Source organism: Neomonachus schauinslandi, chromosome 1, assembly GCF_002201575.2.
Source record: "Neomonachus schauinslandi chromosome 1, ASM220157v2, whole genome shotgun sequence".
Classification (NCBI taxonomy): domain Eukaryota; kingdom Metazoa; phylum Chordata; class Mammalia; order Carnivora; family Phocidae; genus Neomonachus; species Neomonachus schauinslandi.
In genome coordinates, this window is record NC_058403.1 from 129,385,339 (window position 1) to 129,405,824 (window position 20,486).

At 44.3% G+C, this 20,486-nt stretch overlaps 2 protein-coding genes across 3 annotated transcripts in view; one reads left to right on the forward strand and one right to left on the reverse strand.

Moving 5' to 3' along the window:
• Window positions 1-11,351: 11,351 nt before the first annotated feature.
• DPH3 (diphthamide biosynthesis 3) lies at window positions 11,352-17,285 on the reverse strand. 2 transcript variants are annotated; one of them, XM_021678793.1, is made up of 3 exons: window positions 17,062-17,285; window positions 16,243-16,317; window positions 11,352-12,141 (listed from the first exon to the last, which is right to left on the reverse strand). In XM_021678793.1, the coding sequence occupies exons 1-3, from the start codon at window positions 17,167-17,169 to the stop codon at window positions 12,076-12,078; spliced, it is 249 nt and encodes an 82-aa protein (XP_021534468.1). In that variant the 5' UTR covers window positions 17,170-17,285; the 3' UTR covers window positions 11,352-12,075. The 2 variants fall into 2 exon arrangements, with proteins under 2 accessions (XP_021534468.1, XP_044771630.1); XM_044915695.1 differs by lacking the exon at window positions 16,243-16,317.
• A 267-nt stretch (window positions 17,286-17,552) lies between these two features.
• Window positions 17,553-20,486, forward strand: part of OXNAD1 (oxidoreductase NAD binding domain containing 1) — a 38,403-nt gene continuing 35,469 nt past the window's right edge. Inside the window, exon 1 of the mRNA XM_021678794.1 lies at window positions 17,553-17,856. The gene's annotated coding sequence lies outside the window, so the exon portion shown is untranslated. The remainder of the gene's footprint in view (window positions 17,857-20,486) is intronic.

A 20,486-nucleotide genomic window follows, 5' to 3' on the forward strand; every position in this document is an offset into this window, starting at 1 on the left:
TTTCTTTCTTTCTTTCTTTCTTTCTTTCTTTCTTTCTTTCTTTCTTTTCTTTCTTCTCCTCCTTCTCCTTCCTTCCTTCCTTTTTGTTACTCTTAATCCCATCACCTGTTTCACCCATCCTTCCATTCCGCCCTCCCCTCTGGTAACCATTAGTTTGTTCTCTACAGTTTAAGAGTCTGTTTGGGTGGTTGTCTCTTTTCTCTTTGTTTGTTTGTTTCTTAAATGCCACATATGAGTGAAATCATATGGTATTTGTCTTCCTCGGACTGACTTATTTCACTTAGCATTATATTCTCTAGTTCCATCCACGTAGTTGCAAATGGCAAGCTTTCATTCTTTTTTATGTCCAGCTACCATCTCCAACATCCATTTTAAATGCCCATTATATGAAAGATGACATGAACACAGGCGTCAGCAGGGGGTGTTGCAAGTATCTAAGCTTTAAGTCGGAAACCTCTATTATGGGACTCACATTTCATTGCAATTGTCGATTTAAGAAACAACTTTTCTCTGGACACAAGTGTGACTTTTCTGAGATCGGTGTCTGTTTCTTCCTCAACCCACCCCCCACAACTTCAGCACCTAGCAGGGTGCTAGGCACAAGGTAGGCACTGGATGAATAATGGGAGAGTGCAGATTACACTGCTCTTTGGGGAGACCTCGGGCAGTATCATGCAGAGTCTACCACCAGCTGGCAACCACACTGTTGATATGGTAAATTTCAAAAGGTTAAAAAAAATCACCCTCATTCAAATTATAGTGGGCATGTGTCAAAGATTTATTTAACTCATTAATGAAGGAATCAGCAGAATGATAAAGTTGGTTCAAAGAAGAATAGGAGAGACTGGCATAATCACTTAGAGGAAGAAAGAATGTTGAAATAAGATGTGAAATTAGGTAATGTCTCACAGGACAATAAAACTTCTGGGAGTTATATTTTCTGGTGGATAGAAATCATTTGCTTCTGTACCAGGATCAAATCACTTAGAACTGTCCACTCTTCCACAAATTAACATCTAGTCTCATGAGTTGAGCCCTAATCAGTAATCAATTGTAAGCCAGATTCATGTTTCTATAGAGATTTAGATCATCCTTAGGTAAGTCCTGTTGGATAACATCCCGGTATGATATTGGAAGGACATACAGCCATCCTTTTGCTTTATTTACAGGTTTTAGATGATTTCTTAGCACAACCATTGGCCTAGTCCTGAGATGTTTCCAGAACAACGTGGAATCCTCATCCTGCAGCGATTTTCAGAAAGCACCTAAGACCCTTAGTTCTGTAGATGAGGAATTCAAGGATAAGAAAATTTGTCACCAGAGAATAGGCACTGTGCTAGGGGGAGTCCAGTATAGAGCTCTTCTCTCTCACACGGGGCTGTGGGCTCCCTGGGGCTCACAGATATCCAGCCCTTGCAGACTCCCAGGAGTGCCCCCCCCAGCTCCTCTCCACATCCGGGGCTGTTTTCTGTCCCTCCCTCATACTCTGCCCCTCCACACACACCTGGTGCCGGGTCACCAACTTCCTGACTCGCCCAGGGGTGTCTAGCTGGCTCCCCCGCCTCACGCACTTCCAGCTGCCATCTCCACAGTCCTGGGAAAACCTTTAAAAGATAATTCTCAACCAATGGTAAAAATCATGACCCTCATACAGATACAAAAAGGAACATGTTGAAGATTTTATTTAACTAGTGGGGGAACCATTTTATTTAACTAAGGAGAGACCAGGAGATGTTATAACCAGTTCAAAAGAGAATCCAAGGGGAACAGACACATTTATGGATGAGGAATATTGAAATGAATATGCAGATGGAGGAACAATCTGGCTTTTCACATGGTGGGAGGGCAGACAATCGAACCTTTACTGGACAGTACCGAACGTGTAGGCAAGAATGATCTAGTGGTGGTGTTGGGGTTGCCTACAAAGTTGCAAAATAGCTCAAGACAATGAGAAGCTGGACTCAGAAAAGCTGCAGGAGTGTCCTCTAGACCAAGCAGAATTTTCTATTGAAATACAAATTTGTTTTCTCTACCCTAGAAATATAAAAGCCCCCTTACCTTTTCCCTTGACCCCAATCTGCTGCCTTCCATCCTATTTTAATACGGAAGATCTACTTTGTGCCCACAAGGCCCAGCTTGTTGGCAACCCCTCCCACAGCACACAGTGCTCCTGGGAACCAAGTGGCTTCTTGGTAGGTCTCTGCACATAGTACTGAGGCCTCCAGCTCCTCTGTGGACAGCCGGGGTTATTTGGGTGATTATAGCTCTCCATCCCAGTCATTCACCGTCTGTCCACCCACTGCTCCATTCCCCACTCTGTTGCAGGCCTATCTTCGTTGTTTTCACTACAGCAGTCCCTCACCCTCACTCTCAGGGGATACGTTCCAACACCCCCAGTGGATGCCTGAACCTGCCAGAAATACTGAACCCTACATATACTGTTTTTCCCTATACATACCTATGCTCAAGTTTCATTTGTAAATTATGTACAAGAAAAGATTAACAACAATAAATAATTAAAAAATAGGGCAGTTTTAACAATATACTGTAAAAAAATTATGTGAATGTGGTCTCTCTCGCTCAAAATGTCTCATTGTACTGTCCTCGCCCTCCTTGTTTTTGTGATGACATGACCTGACAAAATGCCTACGTGAGGAGATGCAGTGAGGGAGAAGTTCCCCAATGTACACATGTGCAAAGCAGTTGTCCGATATCCCATGATGTAATAAAATTAGGAATATTGGAAAGCATATTGAATGGAATATATGTATATAGTGGTTTTGGCTAAATTCTTCTTAGAAATTGCCAACTCACTTGCTTTTTGGACCCAAGTGTAAGCTCCAGGTTTGGTGAGAAGAGGTGGTTGCCTCCTTCATTTTTCCCTCAGCTGTCTTAGTTCTTAGAACCACTGGGCGCCCCTCGCCCTGTGCCTGCACCCTGCTCCCTGCCCTTGTGTCACACTGTCCTTATGTGTGTGTGATCACCCATCACCCTTTCGCAAAGGGCACACGGGCTCAAAATCTGCCACCTGCTTCCACCACTAATTCATAGGATGACCTGGGGCTCCTTCCCATCTTCTAGGAAACTGTGAGGACTTTTGTTGCAGAAAGCTCAGTGATTTGAAATCACATGTAAGGCAAAGCCCTGTAGCACTTAAAACAGAAATTTCAGGGGCACCTGGGTGGCTCAGTAGGTTATACATCTGACTCTTGATTTTGGCTCAGGTCATGATCTCAGGGTCGTGAGATCGAGCCCCTTATGGGGCTCTGTGCTCAGCACGGTGTCTGCTTGAGATTCTCTCTCTCTCCTTCTCCCCCTGCCCCTCCCCCAGCTCACTCTTTAAATAAACAAACAAACAAACAAAAAAACAAATAAATAAAATCTTTAAAAAGAGAGAGAGATTTCACTTCAAGGACTTTTCCAGAGGTAACATTTTTAGAGTTATCAGAGAGTCTGCCATGCTAGAGGCATAAGGCCAGGCAGTCTGAGGATTGGCCTATAGTACTCACTCCTTTCCCTTCCTGGGCTGTGTCATTGCTGGGCCTCGGGATACCAGAGCTGCTGCTCTCCTCTGGCCTGGGTCTCATATGCAGCCTCCCAGATGTGAAAGTCAGCCAGAAACCCAGCATCTTCCTTCCTCTGAGCCCATCTCCTCCAGAAGGGTGCTTTCCCTTTGGTAGCTCCATTCCACATCGGAAATCCAAGTGTTCTCTGGTCCTGCTGGGGAAAGAAAACAATCTTGCCAACAAAAAGACCCCTTCATACCCATACAGAAGAGAGCAAACACAATTTATTGTTAGGTAAAAACCAACAGACTCACATGGAAGGTGACTCAAAAGTGATTGGAGTTGGGACACAATTTCATATGAATTTATGAAGTAAGGTGGAAGAAGGAAGAAGGAAAACTTCTCTCATCTGTCATCTCCTTGAGAGACAAACGGTGAGCCTTGTGATAATCTTCTGAGTACCTCCAGAGACTCCTAGTTCATGTTCACAGTGTGTGTTTACAGTTCCAGGGCTCAGAAGGTCCTCGACCTTGCATTATAAAATCAAAAGGTCATGCCTCTTCTAGGCCTAATATGTTTGCACCAAGACCCCCTAAGGAGTGGGGAGTGGGAGGTAGGTGCTTTCCCCCTCAAGGAAAGTGTCCTGATTTTACCTTTACAGTCCCCTCTGAAAAGCCACCAATATTATTCCAAAACCCACCCCTTTTTTGACAGAACTCTAATGACAATCTCCCCTCCTTCTACTCTTTGTGCATCATTTAGAGAGAATTTGTACAGTGCTTAGGGCTTATCAATAACTTTATGTTTATTATCCCATCTGATCTTCACAACCTGGGGAGGTGGTTTATTATCCTCATTTTACTGACACAGAAACAGATGAAGTGACTCTTGTAAACTTGACATGGGGGAGCTGGGATGTGAACCCAGGTCTTTGATATCAAACATCTTTTTCAGCCTCTAAGGAATATATTGCTAGGCCATTCTAATGCAAGCAAAGAAAGAAAGGTAATATAAGAAGAGGAAGTCAGGAGATGCATTTCATATTTCTTCGGTGTTTGAGCACTCTGTGGCATTCTAGAACAGAGACATTCAATAGAACTTTCTGTGATGATGGAAATGTTCTTTACTTGAATCCTCCAATATGGTAGCCACAAGCCAAAGCTACCTGTGTACACGGGTACTCAAAATTAAGAATTGACTTCTTAATTTTATTTCATCTGAATTGAAATGTAAATTAAAAACAAACAAACAAACAAACACATGTAGCCAGTGGCTACCATCTCGGACAGGGCAGCTCCAGAACGCAAAAGCCCGGCTAGGTGGGTGGTCTCAAGATGTCACCTCGGCCGGTAACCAGTGGGCTGTGTTTGCTTCAGACCTCGGAGTGAAGCTCCCACAGATATCATTCACACTAAGTAGGCTGTCCCTCGGGAAGGAGAACATGCGGGCCCAGGAGTTTTCGGCTGCTGGCATGGGCTTGGGATGTCAACACTCCTGTCCAGTGGGGCTCTGGCTCCCCCCACAGGCCCTGGCCCCTGTCAGCTCTCCACTCCTTCTCTTCCTTCAGCCCCTTCCCCTGCCCAGAGCACAGCACTCATCCCTAGGTTGCTGCTGCAGGCAAATTGGGACAACTTCACCAGAGAATAGAAATAATCATTCACCTGCTCAAAAGTCACATCACAACAGAGCTGAGAGAGACCTTCAGAATTATTTCTTTACACCCCCCCTGGTTTTACAGTTGAGAGACCAAGGCCTGGAGAGGTGACCAGTAATGTCCTTGGCCTCTTTGCCCAGGGCCCTGACCCACTGAGCTCACAGATGGTGCAGGAACAAGCAAGAAAACTGGAGCCATCTGGCCACAGGCATTCTTCCTGCCTAGTTACATACATGCAGTGATTCCCTTAAAAGTGATGATGGACGCCTGGGTGGCTCAGTCAGTTAAGCACCTGCCTTTGGCTCAGGTCGTGATCCTGGGGTCCTAGGATCAAGCCCTGAGTCAGGGAGCCTGGTTCTCTCTCCTTCTGCAACCCCCCACCCCGGCTCATGCTCCCTCCCTCTCTCTTTTTCTCTCAAAAAAATAAATAAAATCTTAAAAAAAAAAGAGTGATGATGCATAAGGGGTACATTTGGCAAAGAGCACCAAGTTTCCAATCCTTTAACTACTACCACATGCATTTGGGTCACTTACAGGTGAAAAACATTTCCATCCTGTTCTTAAAGATTCTCCATAATATACTTCTATTTTTTAAATTCCCCCTTGCACCTATTAGGCTCAACTCTCATAAACAAAAAACAAAAACAAAAAAATGCCTGAAGCATATTTACTGATTGAATGACGCTACTTATCCATTTTGGGGTTAACTACTAACAATCTTAACACTTTTGTAAGCAGAAAGTCCTGCTTCATGTCTAACGTCACTGATTTTTTTCGCCTAACTCAGCATCGAGCGATGAGTGCTTAGCCATGCCGGATGGACAAGCCATGAGTAGGCCACATTTGGCTAGAAACGTATAAGCTATAGCTGGCAGACTTTGTCCAGCGTCCAAAGCTCAAGGTTTCAGACATGGCAACACAAGTCATCTGAGACTTGAAGTGAGCATTGCTCGCCTGATTTGAAAAATTCTGGATAGCAAACTGTTTGGGCACTGCTGAAATGCATCAGGGAATTGGCTGTCATAGAAACATTCAAAATGATCATCCCAAAGTTCTAGCAACCAGGAAACAGACACATCAGGAAGGTGGGTAGTGTGGGTTCCCATGGGTATTACATCTCACTTTTAATGACATCATATGAGCCAAAGTCCCATTTCTCTCTATAATTAGAGCTAATAAATATCTTCAACTGGATAGTATGGCAGACTTTGGAAATATTAATCAGTTGTGACTAGAGTTATATTGCTCTGAATTTGAATATGGAAAACACAGCCAAAGCCTTGCTCATCTCAAAACGCATATGTAGCAAAGACTAGTCCCGTGGGCTTGCTCTCTGCTGTCCGGCCAGCAACATGAGAGTGGCTGACTTGTTTTAATGTTTCAAACCGCTTCCATTTTATCACTTGGGAAGTTTTTCTACTATTCCAACGCTGCCACAGAAGAACATGCGATTTGGAGTCAAAAGTATTGGATTGAAATGCCAAGCCTGACACTTAATGACTGTGGCCCATTAGATTACTTCCTAAAAATAGTCGCTCCCTTTCCCTTCCCACCACCTCCACGGGAGAATTGTATTTCCCTGCCTCCTTGACTTTGGGCTCGGCCACATGACTTGTTTTGGCCAAGGGGAAATTGGCAGACATGGCCCTTACACCTCTGTCCTGGCTAGTCTGTCGGTCTGAGGAAGAAGGGTGGCGTGGGACCAGATCCAGACCCAGCCTGCTGTTTACAGCCACCCAGCCAAACCCAGCCAGGCTCAGCCAACCCCAGCTGACCCCTAGACACCTAAAAGAGAGTAGCAGGCTACTGTTTTAATAAAGACTTGGTTTCAGCTAACACAGGGATAATGAAATCAAAATCACAATGTAATCTAAATGACATCCTTCTATTATCACTTCCCTGCTTAAGAACAAGTGCCCCACTCTTTCCTTGACTTCCCTAACAGTGTACGGGCTGCCAATTTAGCTAAACAGGGACTACAGGACTACCTTCCCAGAATTCCCTTCCCGGTATGGTCCTAAGTTAGCAGTGACCACCAGAGAAAGATTTGTGAATCAGCACACATATTTTTTATGCCCTGAAGGTTGGAGCAGGGGACCAGGAACAGTGGGTGCTCACACACATTGTTGCTGATCTACTAGCTTGCCTTGTTCTAGGCTGATTATACGCAACTCCACAGGGAAGAGACTTCCCCTGGAAGTCACCCACAGCGTCAAGGTTGGAGGCGGTGAAAGACAGACGTGGGTTCCGGATTGCATTTTCTCTTGTTCCTATCAAGCTTTCTTTTCCAACTACCAGGTTAGCCGACCTATAGCTACTTTAGGCTCCATGTCAGATACAGAGGTTAACAGTCCTGCCTTGATGTCTCCACCAGCTCTCACACGTAGGTAGTCTAATCATTTAACAAATCCCTTATTCCCTATCACTCACAGTTCTTGTTTCTCTGGATTGACTCCTGATACATCATGGCTGAGTCCACTGTTGTCTTAACATGTAAATTCAGGCAAGTTCCCCACACCCATAGTCTTGAGTCACTTCCAATAGAGCAAGAAATATATAAGATTAAACCATTTATTGAGCCCTTACTATGTGCACTCTGCTAACTACTTTAATGTATTGTTTCATTTCCTCTCATTAAGTGGTCCACATCCCTCATCCAGGCTGGTTCACTCTTGCCATTATCACCACCTGGTAGTTCAGAGATATCTGCTAGCTACAGTAATACTCCAAGTTCTTCCATTGGGGATTGCAGACTGGGACCCAGTGTCCTCTGGGGTGACCCTGGATGGCGTGTGCGGCCCTCACAGAAAAAGCCTGGAACACAGGTGTGGGTTTGGGCTAAAGGGTTTATTTCCCCCTCTTCTCCACCCTCAATCTTGGCATTAATCTTTGTCCAAAGGTTCAACATTTGCCCCTATCCAAGAATGTTGGATAAACATTGGAAAGTTCCAATGGAACTTGGAAAAGTTGGAAAGTTCCCCCTCTAAGAATGAAGTCGGCCTCCAAATCTTTGCTTAGTGACTGGACCCTGCTGCCATGATCAGGTCTCAGATGGGAACTACTTGCCTGGGTCCCAAGTGCTGACCCACCGAAGTGGCCTCTGTGGCCTCAGTGCCACTTACTGGGATGCTTGATCCCTTACTCGACATTTACCTCTATTTGGGAGCCACTTTGTATTGAACACCTTCCCCCATCAAATGCCCCTCATGTGTCTTCCTTAGATACCCCTCCCACTTTTTAAGCATTTTGTGAGCTAGGGGGTAGTATTTTTAACTGTGATTTCTTATTCATATGTCCTTTGTTTTAAACCCTTAACAAGGAATAATTTGTAATACGGCTTCCCAGTCAAATATGTAATCATGAGCAATTTGCTTTGTAGGAAGTAGGGAATGGCAGGCATCCTCAAATGGAGTTAGAGTATTCCTAATTACTTACATCTGCAGAAGTTGTCACTTTTGGAAGGTGTGTAATTAGCAGCCAGAATGTGTGCTGGAAAACATGTGATTGTTTAAACAGGGTGCAGCCCAGAGACTGCCCAGAGTGGGGCTCTCCCACTGTGTTCATTAGCCCACCCTGGGCTCTCAGGTCACTTGCTGAGGCTCACTGCATGCTTGAATACGAGGTGTGGGGTCAACAGAGCTTACAGTCCTGTTCCACAGGCAAAGCAGGTGTGACTACTTAAAAAAAATTGGATCCCTGTACTTTGTGATTATGAATTTTGTTTTTCTAGTCCAGTGGTTCTCAGCTTTGACTGCACATTAGCATCAACACAGAGACTCTTTAAAAATCCTTGTGCCCAAGCTGCACCCAGACCAATTAAGTCCGTTTCCCTAAGGCACCGGTTTTAAAGTTCCTTAGATGATTCCAATGTGCCGCCAAGTTTGAACACCAGTTCTCGACCAATGGTTCTCAAATGTTAGCTGCATCAGAATCACTTGCAGTGCTTGTTAAAACCCACCTCCAGGTTCAGTAAGTGTGGGGGAAGGGTGTCCAATAATTTGCACTTCTCATATTTATTCTAAGAATGCTGTCAATGCTCAAAACCATGTTGAATTCCTTTTGGAATTAGAAGAGTTAACTTTTGTTCTGCACATATGACAGTCATTTGCTAAATGTTTTAGTCATTAGCTCACTTAATCTTATTTTCACAAGACTTCTTACCCTTCAGGTCTCAGAAAAAGTACCGGACCTGAGATGCCTTCTGCCTGCCCTTTATCATGCACCTGCTGCAGCTCCCATCACCTGGTGTGTTTCCTCCTGGGCCCTAACTGCAGTGTGTAATCTTATTTCCTCTCTTCCACTTGCATGCAGAGACCCTACCCAGTGCCCAACATGTGGCAGGGACTCCACAAGCACTTCTTGATTGAATGAATCCACAGAGCAACCATGGGAGAGGTACTATGATGGTCTGTATTTCACACACCAGGACACAGAGATACAAAAAGATTCAGTAACTTGTCTGAAATCATAGTGGAGGAACTGAGGTTTAAACTGTGTCCTGACCATAGCTGGGCTCTCAAACCACTGCAAGAATTGATCATCAGCCTTAAATAAAATAGCAGCCTTCTTTCCCAGCAAAAACCGAATTACTCACCTAAGAATGTCAACTATCTTTGCCTTACTGCCACTTGACTCAAAGCTTTTTCCCCAGGAAAAATAAAAATACAGAATCAAAACCCATGTGGTCAAACTGTAGAAACAGTGGCAATTTCTTTACCATTTCAAAACTCTCCTGTTCATACCAGAAACCTACTTACAATTTTCCAAAACAGGTTAAAGACTTCTACCTCACATAAAATCACATCAAAACTTTTTAATACAAAAATGTTGGTATTTAGGGGAAGAAAACTACATGAAAACAAATTGATTTGAATTATGACTTTATTTAGTATGTCAATAATTTATTCTGGTAATAAATTAGTATGGGGCGCCTGGGTGGCTCAGATGGTTAAGCATCTGCCTTCGGCTCAGGTCATGATCTCAGGGTCCTGGGATCGAGTCCCGCATCGGGCTTCCTGTTCCTTGGGAGCCTGCTTCTCCCTCTGCCTCTCTCTCTCTCTCATGAATAAATAAATAAAATCTTAAAAAAAAAAAAATTAGTATTTACAGCAATCAAAAGTGTTGGGTGCTTCCCAGGAAAACTGCTTCTGAATGTGTACACTAAAATATAAGCAGAATTCCTTTAAATAGTTGACTTTATTTTCCAACTCAGAAGTGTGGTAACATCAAGTTACTAAAGAAGCATTGTCTTTCTCTTAATAGTTCATGATTTAGTTTTGAGTCTATAAAGGTTTCAATTACCATTTCAGCTCTTGCAAGTTATAAAACCTGAAATTATAATACCAACAGTTTAAAAATCACCTGATTTAGTCTCCTAATTGTAGAGGTGACGAATCCACTGGCCTTGAAAAGACTACAAAGCTAGTAAGAGACAAAGCCTGGATTACAGATCAGTTCTCAGAGGTGGTCTGAAATGTCTGGTAAGGCACACAAGGCACAGAATATTACACAGAACTCTAGTCATATCTGAAAGACCCTGATGTGAGACTGATAGCCTACCTTTATAAATTTCTTTTTCTCCAGGGCAACATCTCTCTGTAAGAGTGCACGTCTGGTTCGGTTACAGCTTATAAACACTGGTTAGATGTGTCCCCAGGGACACATTTATTTAGAACAGGCATCTTATCTTCAAGTTCCTCCTCAGCAAGAGTTGTAGCAGCTCTACTTTTCAGGGCTGGTGACTTGATTCTGAGGTAACCATGAGAGCGCCGCTGCCAGCCAGGAAGCCTTGACATGGAGCCTCCTCGCGAATGCCATTTCATTAGCCTTATCTAAACACAAGACCCACATACACAAATCTGATCTGGTCTGATCTGGCAAAGCCATTCATTCAATTTACTAAGCTGGCAAGTTTTTCTCTTGTTCTGCTTCCAACTTCACTTCCTTTGGCTGCTTTTCTTTTCATCTTGTCCCAATTTTCAAGGAACATGCAGAATATGGATAAGGAAACTCCTGATTCTTTGACCATTTCACTTTTTGACTTTTCTTTCTTTCTTTTTTTTTAAGGTTTTATTTATTTGACAGAGACACAGTGAGAGAAGGAACACAAGCAGGGGGAGTGGGAGAGGGAGAAGCAGGCTTCCCGCCGAGCAGGGAGCCCAATGAGTGGCTCAATTCCAGGACCCTGGGACCACGGGACCTGAGCTGAAGGCAGACGCTTAACAACTGAGCCACCCAGGTGCCCCATGACTTTTCTTTCTTACTTTTAGCTCTGGAAAAATTGTGAGCTCAGTATATTTTCTCTGCAATACCATGACCAGAACTCAGTGTAGGAAATATAATGGAAATGGTATGCTACACAGAACGGGAACTGAGTTCTAATGAATGCAAGACTGAGCACACTGGCTTGGTATGGAAACTGAAAGCACAGTGGGGACAAAGCAACAAATCTGTTTAAGTTTAGAACGGCAAAGTGGGTGTCCAATTTCAAAGAAAGGACTAATTTTAATAATCTTAATAACTAAGCCAAAACATAATTCCCCTATTAAGGAATACTAATGACTTTGAGGTAGATGATGCTGTTATCAGATGAGGAAGAAATCAGGTGTAAGACATAAAAATAATGATACTGAGAGAAAGAAAGCACTGATTTGAAATGATCTTCCTTTAAATTCACATGGAAAATTGAGAACACTTCAATTCAAAGTTCTAAGCACAAAATCCAAGCATGTCACGTCATGGACTTGCTTCTTTAATTGGAGATGAACTCAGCAGCCAATGGTAAGGAGCCACACACTAATGGCAGAGCCAACTACGGAATGGTTGTCCCCATGAAGGAAGCCAGTGACTTTGCATTTGATTTTTCCAGCTTGGCTCATTCCCAAATGTTCAGGATGTGGATTCCTAAAGTCCTCTTCAGCATTTAACTAATTCTTTGTGGGTGGAAGGGGCTGGCACTGTTTCTCCACACATAAACTGATCCTAAGACAGAATAAGAAATTATATTAATCATTGAGTGTGTCACAAATGCATCAATATTAGACTTTAGTTTTGTTGCAGAACCAATCTAGCTGTTAAGGTTTAAAAAAATTTTTTTTTCAAGGTTTATTTATTTTTTAGTAATCTCTACACCTAACGTAGGGCTCGAACTCACAAGCCCGAGATCAAGAGTCTCATGCTCTTCCAACTGAGCCAGCCAGGGGCCCCACAGCTTTGTTTGTTTTTCATTGCTGTATCACTTCGTCTTTGTTCAGAGTCAGTGTCGGCACCAAAATTATAATCTTAAAAATGCTTCAGTTTTTAGTCCCGAATTCACACTTAAAGCACCTTATAAACAAGCATCCACTTGTCAAATATCACATTTGTAAAGATATATCACACCTTTTTTAAGTTTCTGTATTAATTGCTACACTAAAACTTCTCCACTTCAATATTCGGTCATTTGAACACCTGTCCTCTTCAAGGTAATTACTTTTTCTAACTAAAAGGGATAGCTCTTTATGTTTCCTTACACAGATAATCTGCAGTGTCACCTACGTTGTAAAGGAAATCCAATCTCTTGATTATGCATCCTGGCTTCTGTCTGCTACCACAAGCCACCTCTGCCTTCCAGGTTACCCCTCATCTCGCACGGTCTGATCCCCAGCAGGGTCAGCCCATATTGTGTCCACACTCTCACTGAACCCACCCAGCACCTGGAGCCTCCTCCCCGACCCCACCTTCCTCTTTGGAATTTATGGTCTGTTGATCAGCACACTGCTCCATATTCTCAACCTCTTCTTTAAAACATTCCTGCGCCTTTTTACTCTAACCCAGGGGTTCTCAAGAGGTGGTGGGAGAGGCGTGCTGATGTTGTCTCCAGGGGACACTTGGCAATAATCTGGAGACATTCTGGGGAAGGGCCACTGGTGTCTAATGGGTAGAGGCCAGGGATGCTACTAAACACCCTACAATGCACTGGACAGCCCTGCACAACAAAGAGTTATTAAGCCCCAAATGCCCATAATGCTGAGTTTGAGAACAGGCTATCCCCTAAGGACACCATTTCCCTATAACCTCCTCAGTGGTGGTCCCGTGTTCTCTCAGGGTGCCGGTACCACAGAGACCGGAGGAGGGGCTGGCTGCTCCTTTCGGCCACTGTCCTCCTTCCCTCCCTGAAACCCACCAACTTTGACTCTTATGACATGACATGTATCATCACTGGTCCTCTCTGGGTTTTCTGAACCTAAAGTCCATGGTCAATTATCACAATGCTCGTCTCTTACTCCCTCCTACCTACTTGACAAAACCACAACCCTGGTTAAATTTAACCTCCTGTGTCTGTATTCACCCACGTAGCTGGATGTCTACCACCTTAAACCCTCTCCTGATCCTCTATCACCACCAGTTACTGCCCCATGTCTCTACGCCCCTTTGCAGCAAACTCCTTGAAAGAAACGTCTATGCTTGCTGCTTCCTATTCTTCTCTTGTTCTCTCCAGTAAGCCTTCCACCAATCAGGCTCTGTCTCTATTACTTCATCAAAACTGCTCTTACCACCATCCAAACGGCCTCCCCATTAAAGCCAGTGGTTAATTTTCAGTTATCTATCAGTGGCATCTGATAAGGTTGTTCACTTCCTCCACCTTTTCTCATCTGGCTTCCAGGATATGGCACTGGTGGTTTCCTCCTTCTTCCTTTTCGTCCAGCTTTGCTGATTCCTCACTTCCCTCCCTGACCTTTAAATATTGGGAGCGACTGAGCTCAGTCCTTTCTTTTGTCCATCTCTATCTAGATTCACAGCCCTGGTGATCTCATCCAATCTCATGGCTTTAAATGTTATATATATATATGCTGATAATTCCCAAATGTACAGCACCAGCTGATCTCGCTCTTTGAACTCCAGACTTGCATATCCAATTGCTTTCTCACCTGCTCTCCAACTGGATCAAAAACAGACCTCCTGAACTTAGTATGTCCAACTCCTGCCCCTATACCTGCAGACACCTCCCCGTCAGGTGATGGTAAATGCATCCTTCCAGTTATGAAGACCACAGATGTTGAAATCATTTTTTATTCCTCTCATATCCTATATTCAATCAGTAAAAACAATCCTTATCCTTTAAAGTGCATCCAGAATCCAACCACTTCTCACTACCTCCAGTGCCGCAGCTTGGTCGCAGCCATCCATCTCCTCCTCTGGCTCGTCTAAGGGCCTCCTCCTGTTACCCTTGCTTTATTCCTACCCTTGCTTCCTCAGAGTCTACTCTGAACACAGCAGCCCGAGTCACTCTGTTATAACTTAAGTTGGATTGTAGCTCTCCTTTGCTTGAGAATCCTTCAACGGTTCCCTAAGTCATTCACAGCAAAAGCCAAAGTCTTTAAAGTGACCCACAAACACCTCTGTGATCTGCCCCACTCCACTACTTTCCTCCTGGGCTACTCCCTCACCTTCATCCACTCTGCTCTGGTCACACTTGCTGTTCTTCAATAAAAACAGACACGTTCCTGCCTTAGGGTCTGTCCACTGAAAGTTCCTTTTGCTGGACTGCTTTTTATCCCCTAAGGCTCACTCCCTCACCTCTTTCAATCTTTGCTCGATAGGGCCTTTCTCAGTAAGGCCTACCCTGATCACCCTATTTAAAATTGCAACCTCTTCTCATACCAGCACTCCTAATCTCCCTTACCCTGTTCTCTTTTTGTTCCAGAACACATTTTGATATAAGAATAAATCTGTAAACTTCTAAATTATAGCATGCTTCTCCCATGAGACTAACTGCCTGGTGCTACCTGCCCTATACTCATTTTAGAGTTCATCCTTAAGAATGTTAAGCTCTGGGGCGCCTGGGTGGCTCAGATGGTTGGGCGTCTGCCTTCGGCTCAGGTCATGATCCCAGGGTCCTGGGATCGAGTCCCGCATCGGGCTCCCTGCTCCGCGGGAAGCCTGCTTCTCCCTCTGCCTCTCTCTGTCTCTCATGAATAAATAAATAAATAAAATCTTAAAAAAAAAAAAAAAAGAATGTTAAGCTCTGTTATATGTCAATCATATCTCAAAAAAAAAAAAAAAAGGCGGGCGCCTGGGTGGCTCAGTCGTTGAGCGTCTGCCTTCGGCTCAGGTCATGGTCCCGGGGTCCTGGGATCGAGCCCCGCGTCGGGTTCCCTGCTCCATGGGGAGTCTGCTTCTCCCTCTCCCACTCCCCCTGCTTGTGTTCCCTCTCTCTCTGTGTCTCTCTCTGTCAAATAAATACATAAAATCTTAAAAAAAAAAAAGGAAAAAATACTGTTAAGCTTCTTACTTTTAAGACTCCATTCAAAGTACTGACCAAAAGTTGGGGTAGAGGTGGGCAATAAGAACATTTGTTTTCTATTGTCAATATCCTTGAGTGAAAAACAGTAAGAAAATTAAAGACCAAAATGAAATTGTAAAATAGCAGCTATGACATATCTCAAAACAAGATAATGCAGAGTTCTATCTGTAGAAGCCAAGTAAGAAATACTATACAACTGTTCCCTCCAAAATAAGTCTAGGAGCTCTGAACAATTTTAATCACTTATTAAATAAAGGAGGAATACAAACTGCCAATTAAATAACCTTTATAATTATTTTTCTATTTAATAAGTAATCAATAATTTCCATTAATTACAGTGCAGTTTTCTTTTTTGCCTTCTCGACAGCTAAAATGAGTTAATTTGATTTTTAAAGTTGCAATTTACAATACAGCTGTTTATTAATAGTTTTACATATTTGTTTTAGGAGTGGGGGAATAAAATTTGTTTAAAAAAATACATAGTACTCACCTCACACACTATTTTTTTTTTTTAAAAGATTTTATTTATTTATTTGAGAGAGAGAATGAGGAAGAGAGCACATGAGAGGGGAGAGGGTCAGAGGGAGAAGCAGACTCCCTGCCGAGCAGGGAGCCCCGATGCGGGACTCGATCCCGGGACTCCAGGATCATGACCTGAGCCGAAGGCAGTCGCTTAACCAACTGAGCCACCCAGGCGCCCTCACCTACTACTAAGAAACGTTCTCCAGCACTTACAGATTGCTCTAGGTCCTTGCCTTGCAACCCTCCCCCACACCTTTTAAAATTCAACTACTTACCTTGTCATAAATCACTTTTATAATGAGAGAGCAGCTAGGACACGTTGCCACGTCTTCCCCATTCTCCAAATCTTCCTACAACAAAATCAAAAGCCGTTTTATTGTCTTTCCTTTGCGATCTCCTCCTTCCAAACTCTTTCTACCTCTATGGGCAAGCCTTTGTAGCTCACGTCCCTACAAGGTATGCGACGGCCAAAAAGGCCTGCCCAGAGAAAATACCAACTCCATTTTTCCTGCCAAGCGGTACTTAAAAATACCCAGGAAGAGGGGCGCGTTGGTGGCTCAGTCGGTTAAGATCCAACTCTTAATTTCAGCTCAGGTCATGATCTCGGGGTCCTGAGATCGAGCCCCACCCCAGTTCCGTGCTGGGCCTGGAGCCTGCTTAAGATTCTCTCTATCCTCCCTCTGCTCCTCTGCCGCACCCCCCACTCCCATCCCTACTCTCTCTCTTAAGACCAGACCAGACCAGACCCGGGAAGGTTAGCCAAGGTTCATCGCCTCAAAACCCCTGAGAAGACAACAACGTGTCCCTGCCTCCAAAAAACTATCCCAGGAAAGGAAGTGGGACCCTAAGTGGGGAAGAATGGCAAGACTTAAGCTCCCGCCATCCAACCTTTCCCACCCCGACTCTCCACCCCTCTGCCGGACTAAAGGCCAGGACGATATGCCCACTGACAGATCAAAGAATCAACCTTATGGGGACTCAGAGACAGGATAAAGAAGGTGTGTGAGCCGCAAGGTGACGGAATGGCGGAAGGAACGAGGAAGAGCAAAAACGCGCCTGCTCCGACGAATGGCCGGGCGGGACTCTGAAGTTACCTTGGTAATGCAGAAGTTATCCCCACACGGGCAGGGGTAGAAATATGCCTCCGAGTCTTCGTCATATTGGAAGTCCTCGATCTCCACCTCGTCGTGAAACACCGCCATTGCCCCAGGGGCCAGCAGAGGTTTGGCGCCCCCGCCAAGCCGACACAGCCCCGGGACGGTCTAACTTCGCGGGCACTAGTGCCAGCCGGCTATCGTCAACCTGCACCGGCTCGGGGGCTATCGCTTCCGGCGCATAGACAATGACGCAACTCCGGCCTCGGAGGCCAAATGGGTGACCGGGTAGCGGTCACCATGGAGATGGCGGAGCTTAGGGGGCGGAGACTCTGTCTGTGGCGGCTCGCGGCTTTGTACTGTGTTCCCGACTCCGGCTGTCGGAGGCACCGACCAATAAAATGTGGGGATGGCTCGCGCTGCTGTGACGTCATGTCACCGGAAGGTCTCAGGCGAGGGTGGCGGAGTTCCGCCAGGTCAGCTAGCTTAGGTTCTCGCGGCGCCGGCGGTGCCGAGGCCGCTTTTTGCGGCCGCCGTTCTCAAGTCCGCGGAGCTTAGAGAGGCCTTGAGCTGGGTCCGCGGAATCGGTGGCATTGACCCGGCCCTCGACGTCCTTGGGGAGAGGAGGGTGCTCCTTTGCTTGGTCTCAGGCGGCGGCCGGAGCAGCTCTGCCTCTCGGACCTCCCTTCCTGCGTCCCCGGTGACGGACGAAAAGTTCGCTTGGAATTTTGATTCACCGAGTGACCTTGAGCTCAGGGCGACGCATACCTTGTAGGGCTGCACTCGGCTATTCAGGTACATCCCTGGCTCTTCCTCACCCCGGGTTATCTTCAAATACCCTAAATTTTGTTGTCAAGAGGACCAAGAGAGTGAAGGCAGATTGAGTTCTAGTCCTATGTTTGCCAAGCATATACCATTATTAATGACAGTGATTTGTAAAATAGTAATAACATCACCTTTTATTATTGGGAGTTTGCTATGTACCAGGTATTGCGCTAAGAATGATTCTTACGTCAACCCTGGGAATTTAGGTGCTATTCCATATTATTAATCTCCAAACTGAGATACAGAGAATTGGGTATCTTGACTAAAATCACCCATTTAGGAAATGAAGATCCTGTCTGTCCCCAAAGCCTCGAGACAAATTACTTAATTTATCTGAACCACGGTTTCTTCTTTGTAAAAGGAATGGCATCAGCAGATATTACCATGAGGCCTCTGTATACGTTGAAACGAAATGCAAATAAAAGGTGGTTTGTCTTGAAAGCAATGCTAGTGCCTGTTTTAGTACAACCAGATTCCATGGGGATATTGCTCCATCACCATGCATTTATTCAAATTTAGGTAGAGAAGGAATGCAGTGCACTGAAACAGATACTTTTGAGAAATAGATCTGAGGTCAGAATCTGAGTGTTGGGAACTAGCTCTGGGAGCTGGATATTTACATTTTTTTCCAAAGATTTTATTTATTAGGGGCGCCTGGGTGGCTCAGTCGTTAAGTGTCTGCCTTCGGCTCAGGTCATGATCCCAGGGTCCTGGGATTGTGCCCCATATCGGGCTCCTGGCTCAGCAGGAAGTCTGTTTCTCCCTCTCCCTTTGCCACTCCCCCTGTTTGTGCTCCCTCTCTTGCTATCAGAATAAATAAAATCTTAAAAAAGAAAAGATTTTATTTATTTATTTGAGAGAGAGAGCGCACTAGCAGGGGTGAGAGGGAGAAGCAGTCTCCCCACTGAGCAGGGAGCCCAACGTGGGGCTCAATCCCAGAACCCTGGGATCAGGACTCCGAGCCAAAGGCAGACACTCAACAGACTAAGCCACCCAGGTGCCCCTGGATATTTACATTCTTTGGGCCTTATTTTCTCTTCTAACTAAAAAAGGGTTGGGTTAGAGATGATACACAAGATCACATACAGATCTAACTTTTGCATGGAAATTACGAGATTTACTGGGTTCACAATTATATATACCATATTTCTTTTATATTTACATGGTATGTTTCATGTAATACCTACATGTATACACATTCCTATGCTTATTTATGTGCACATTCTCAGGTTTGCATGAAGCTACCAATTTTGTGCATACTGAGTTGAAAGCTCCACCTGGTTTGAGGCTTGAAAACCTAAAGGCAGAGAGGAGTCTTTGGGAGAAAATCAAGAAGTTACATTTAAGAAGTTTGTGGAAGGTTATCCCAAAGGCCTCACATTTTGCATAATTGAAGACCTACCTGGCAGTTAGGAAACACTTGTTAAACTTGTTGAGGCTTAACTAGGATGATTTCCAGTGTGACTGGGCAGAGGAGAAATCCCAGCAAAGCCCACCCAGCTCCGTGGCTGCTCCTTGTATCTCTGTAGGCACAGATACTCCCCAGGTAGTCCCTTGAAGACAGGAGGACAAGTGAGAGTCTTCCAGGGTCTGTTCTGTAGTCCTAGTGATCATTTTGAGGTTGGAAATCATCTTTAGTTCTTCAGTGTTTCTCAGCATAACTACCTACAAATTAAAGATGAGCCCTTTTTTGAATGTATAGAAATGAGTACATTCATATTTGGTTCTTGGAAGTTTGGTAGACCTTTTAGAAAGCAATTTGGACCTAGCAAAAACAATTTGCTGGGGAATTTTAAAATTTGAGGTTAATAGCCCTGGAAGTTACAGGAGTTGTTGGGTAAAATTTTTTTTATAATTTTTTGTAATTTTCCAACTTTTTTGGAGTATGTATTACCTAAAATGGAAAAAGAAAAACTAGTGAACCACTTACTAATAATAATGGACACTATGTGTCCAGCACTCTATCAAATGTTTTCTATGCATGATGTCATTAAAACAGCCCAGTGAGGTATAGGTATCATTAATCCCATCATCAACATTGGGAAACCAGGGGCTGAAGAACTTAGCTAAGGAGGCAAAGCTGGTAAGTGGCAGTAAATTGTGGTGAGAACTCAGATCGGTGAGATGCCAGAACTTAGGCTCTTAAATAACTTTGATGTCATCTGTGATATGATGGTATTGAAGCAAAGCTAGATTAAACATAACAGACCTGAAGCTCTGCAGACTGCTGAGATTGGCTGCTAGAACAGTGCTGGTGCCCTTGAAACCTAGATTTGGGGGTCTCCTTGGCTTTCCATACTGCTTTCATCCTGCCTCTGTGTGCCAGAGGTGATTCCCTGTATGGTTCTGCCCAGTTTGAGTTCATGCTGTGCTGAAGAAAGTAAAACCATAACCAAACATGTAATGCAGGGTTTTTTTTTTACTCTTAAATAAATTGAGTGTACTTACTGAACAGAAACCAGTATAGTTTGTTTTAAATAAATTGAGTGTACTTATTGAACAGAAACCAGTGTGTCTCCACAGCCTAAAATAGTGCCTGGCACCCCAGCAATTCTTAAATAAATTGAGTATACTTATCGAACAGAAACCAGTATAGTTCG

Bases quoted from the DNA above. Each gene is read 5' to 3' on its own strand.
- DPH3 (XM_021678793.1), bottom strand. From the start codon at position 17,169: ATGGCGGTGTTTCACGACGAGGTGGAGATCGAGGACTTCCAATATGAC. The intron at 16,318-17,061 runs GTAACTTCAGAG...ATTTTGTTGTAG, and splicing joins ATAACTTCTGCATTACCAAG to GAAGATTTGGAGAATGGGGA. The intron at 12,142-16,242 runs GTAAGTAGTTGA...ATTCTGTCTTAG, and splicing joins TAAAAGTGATTTATGACAAG to GATCAGTTTATGTGTGGAGA.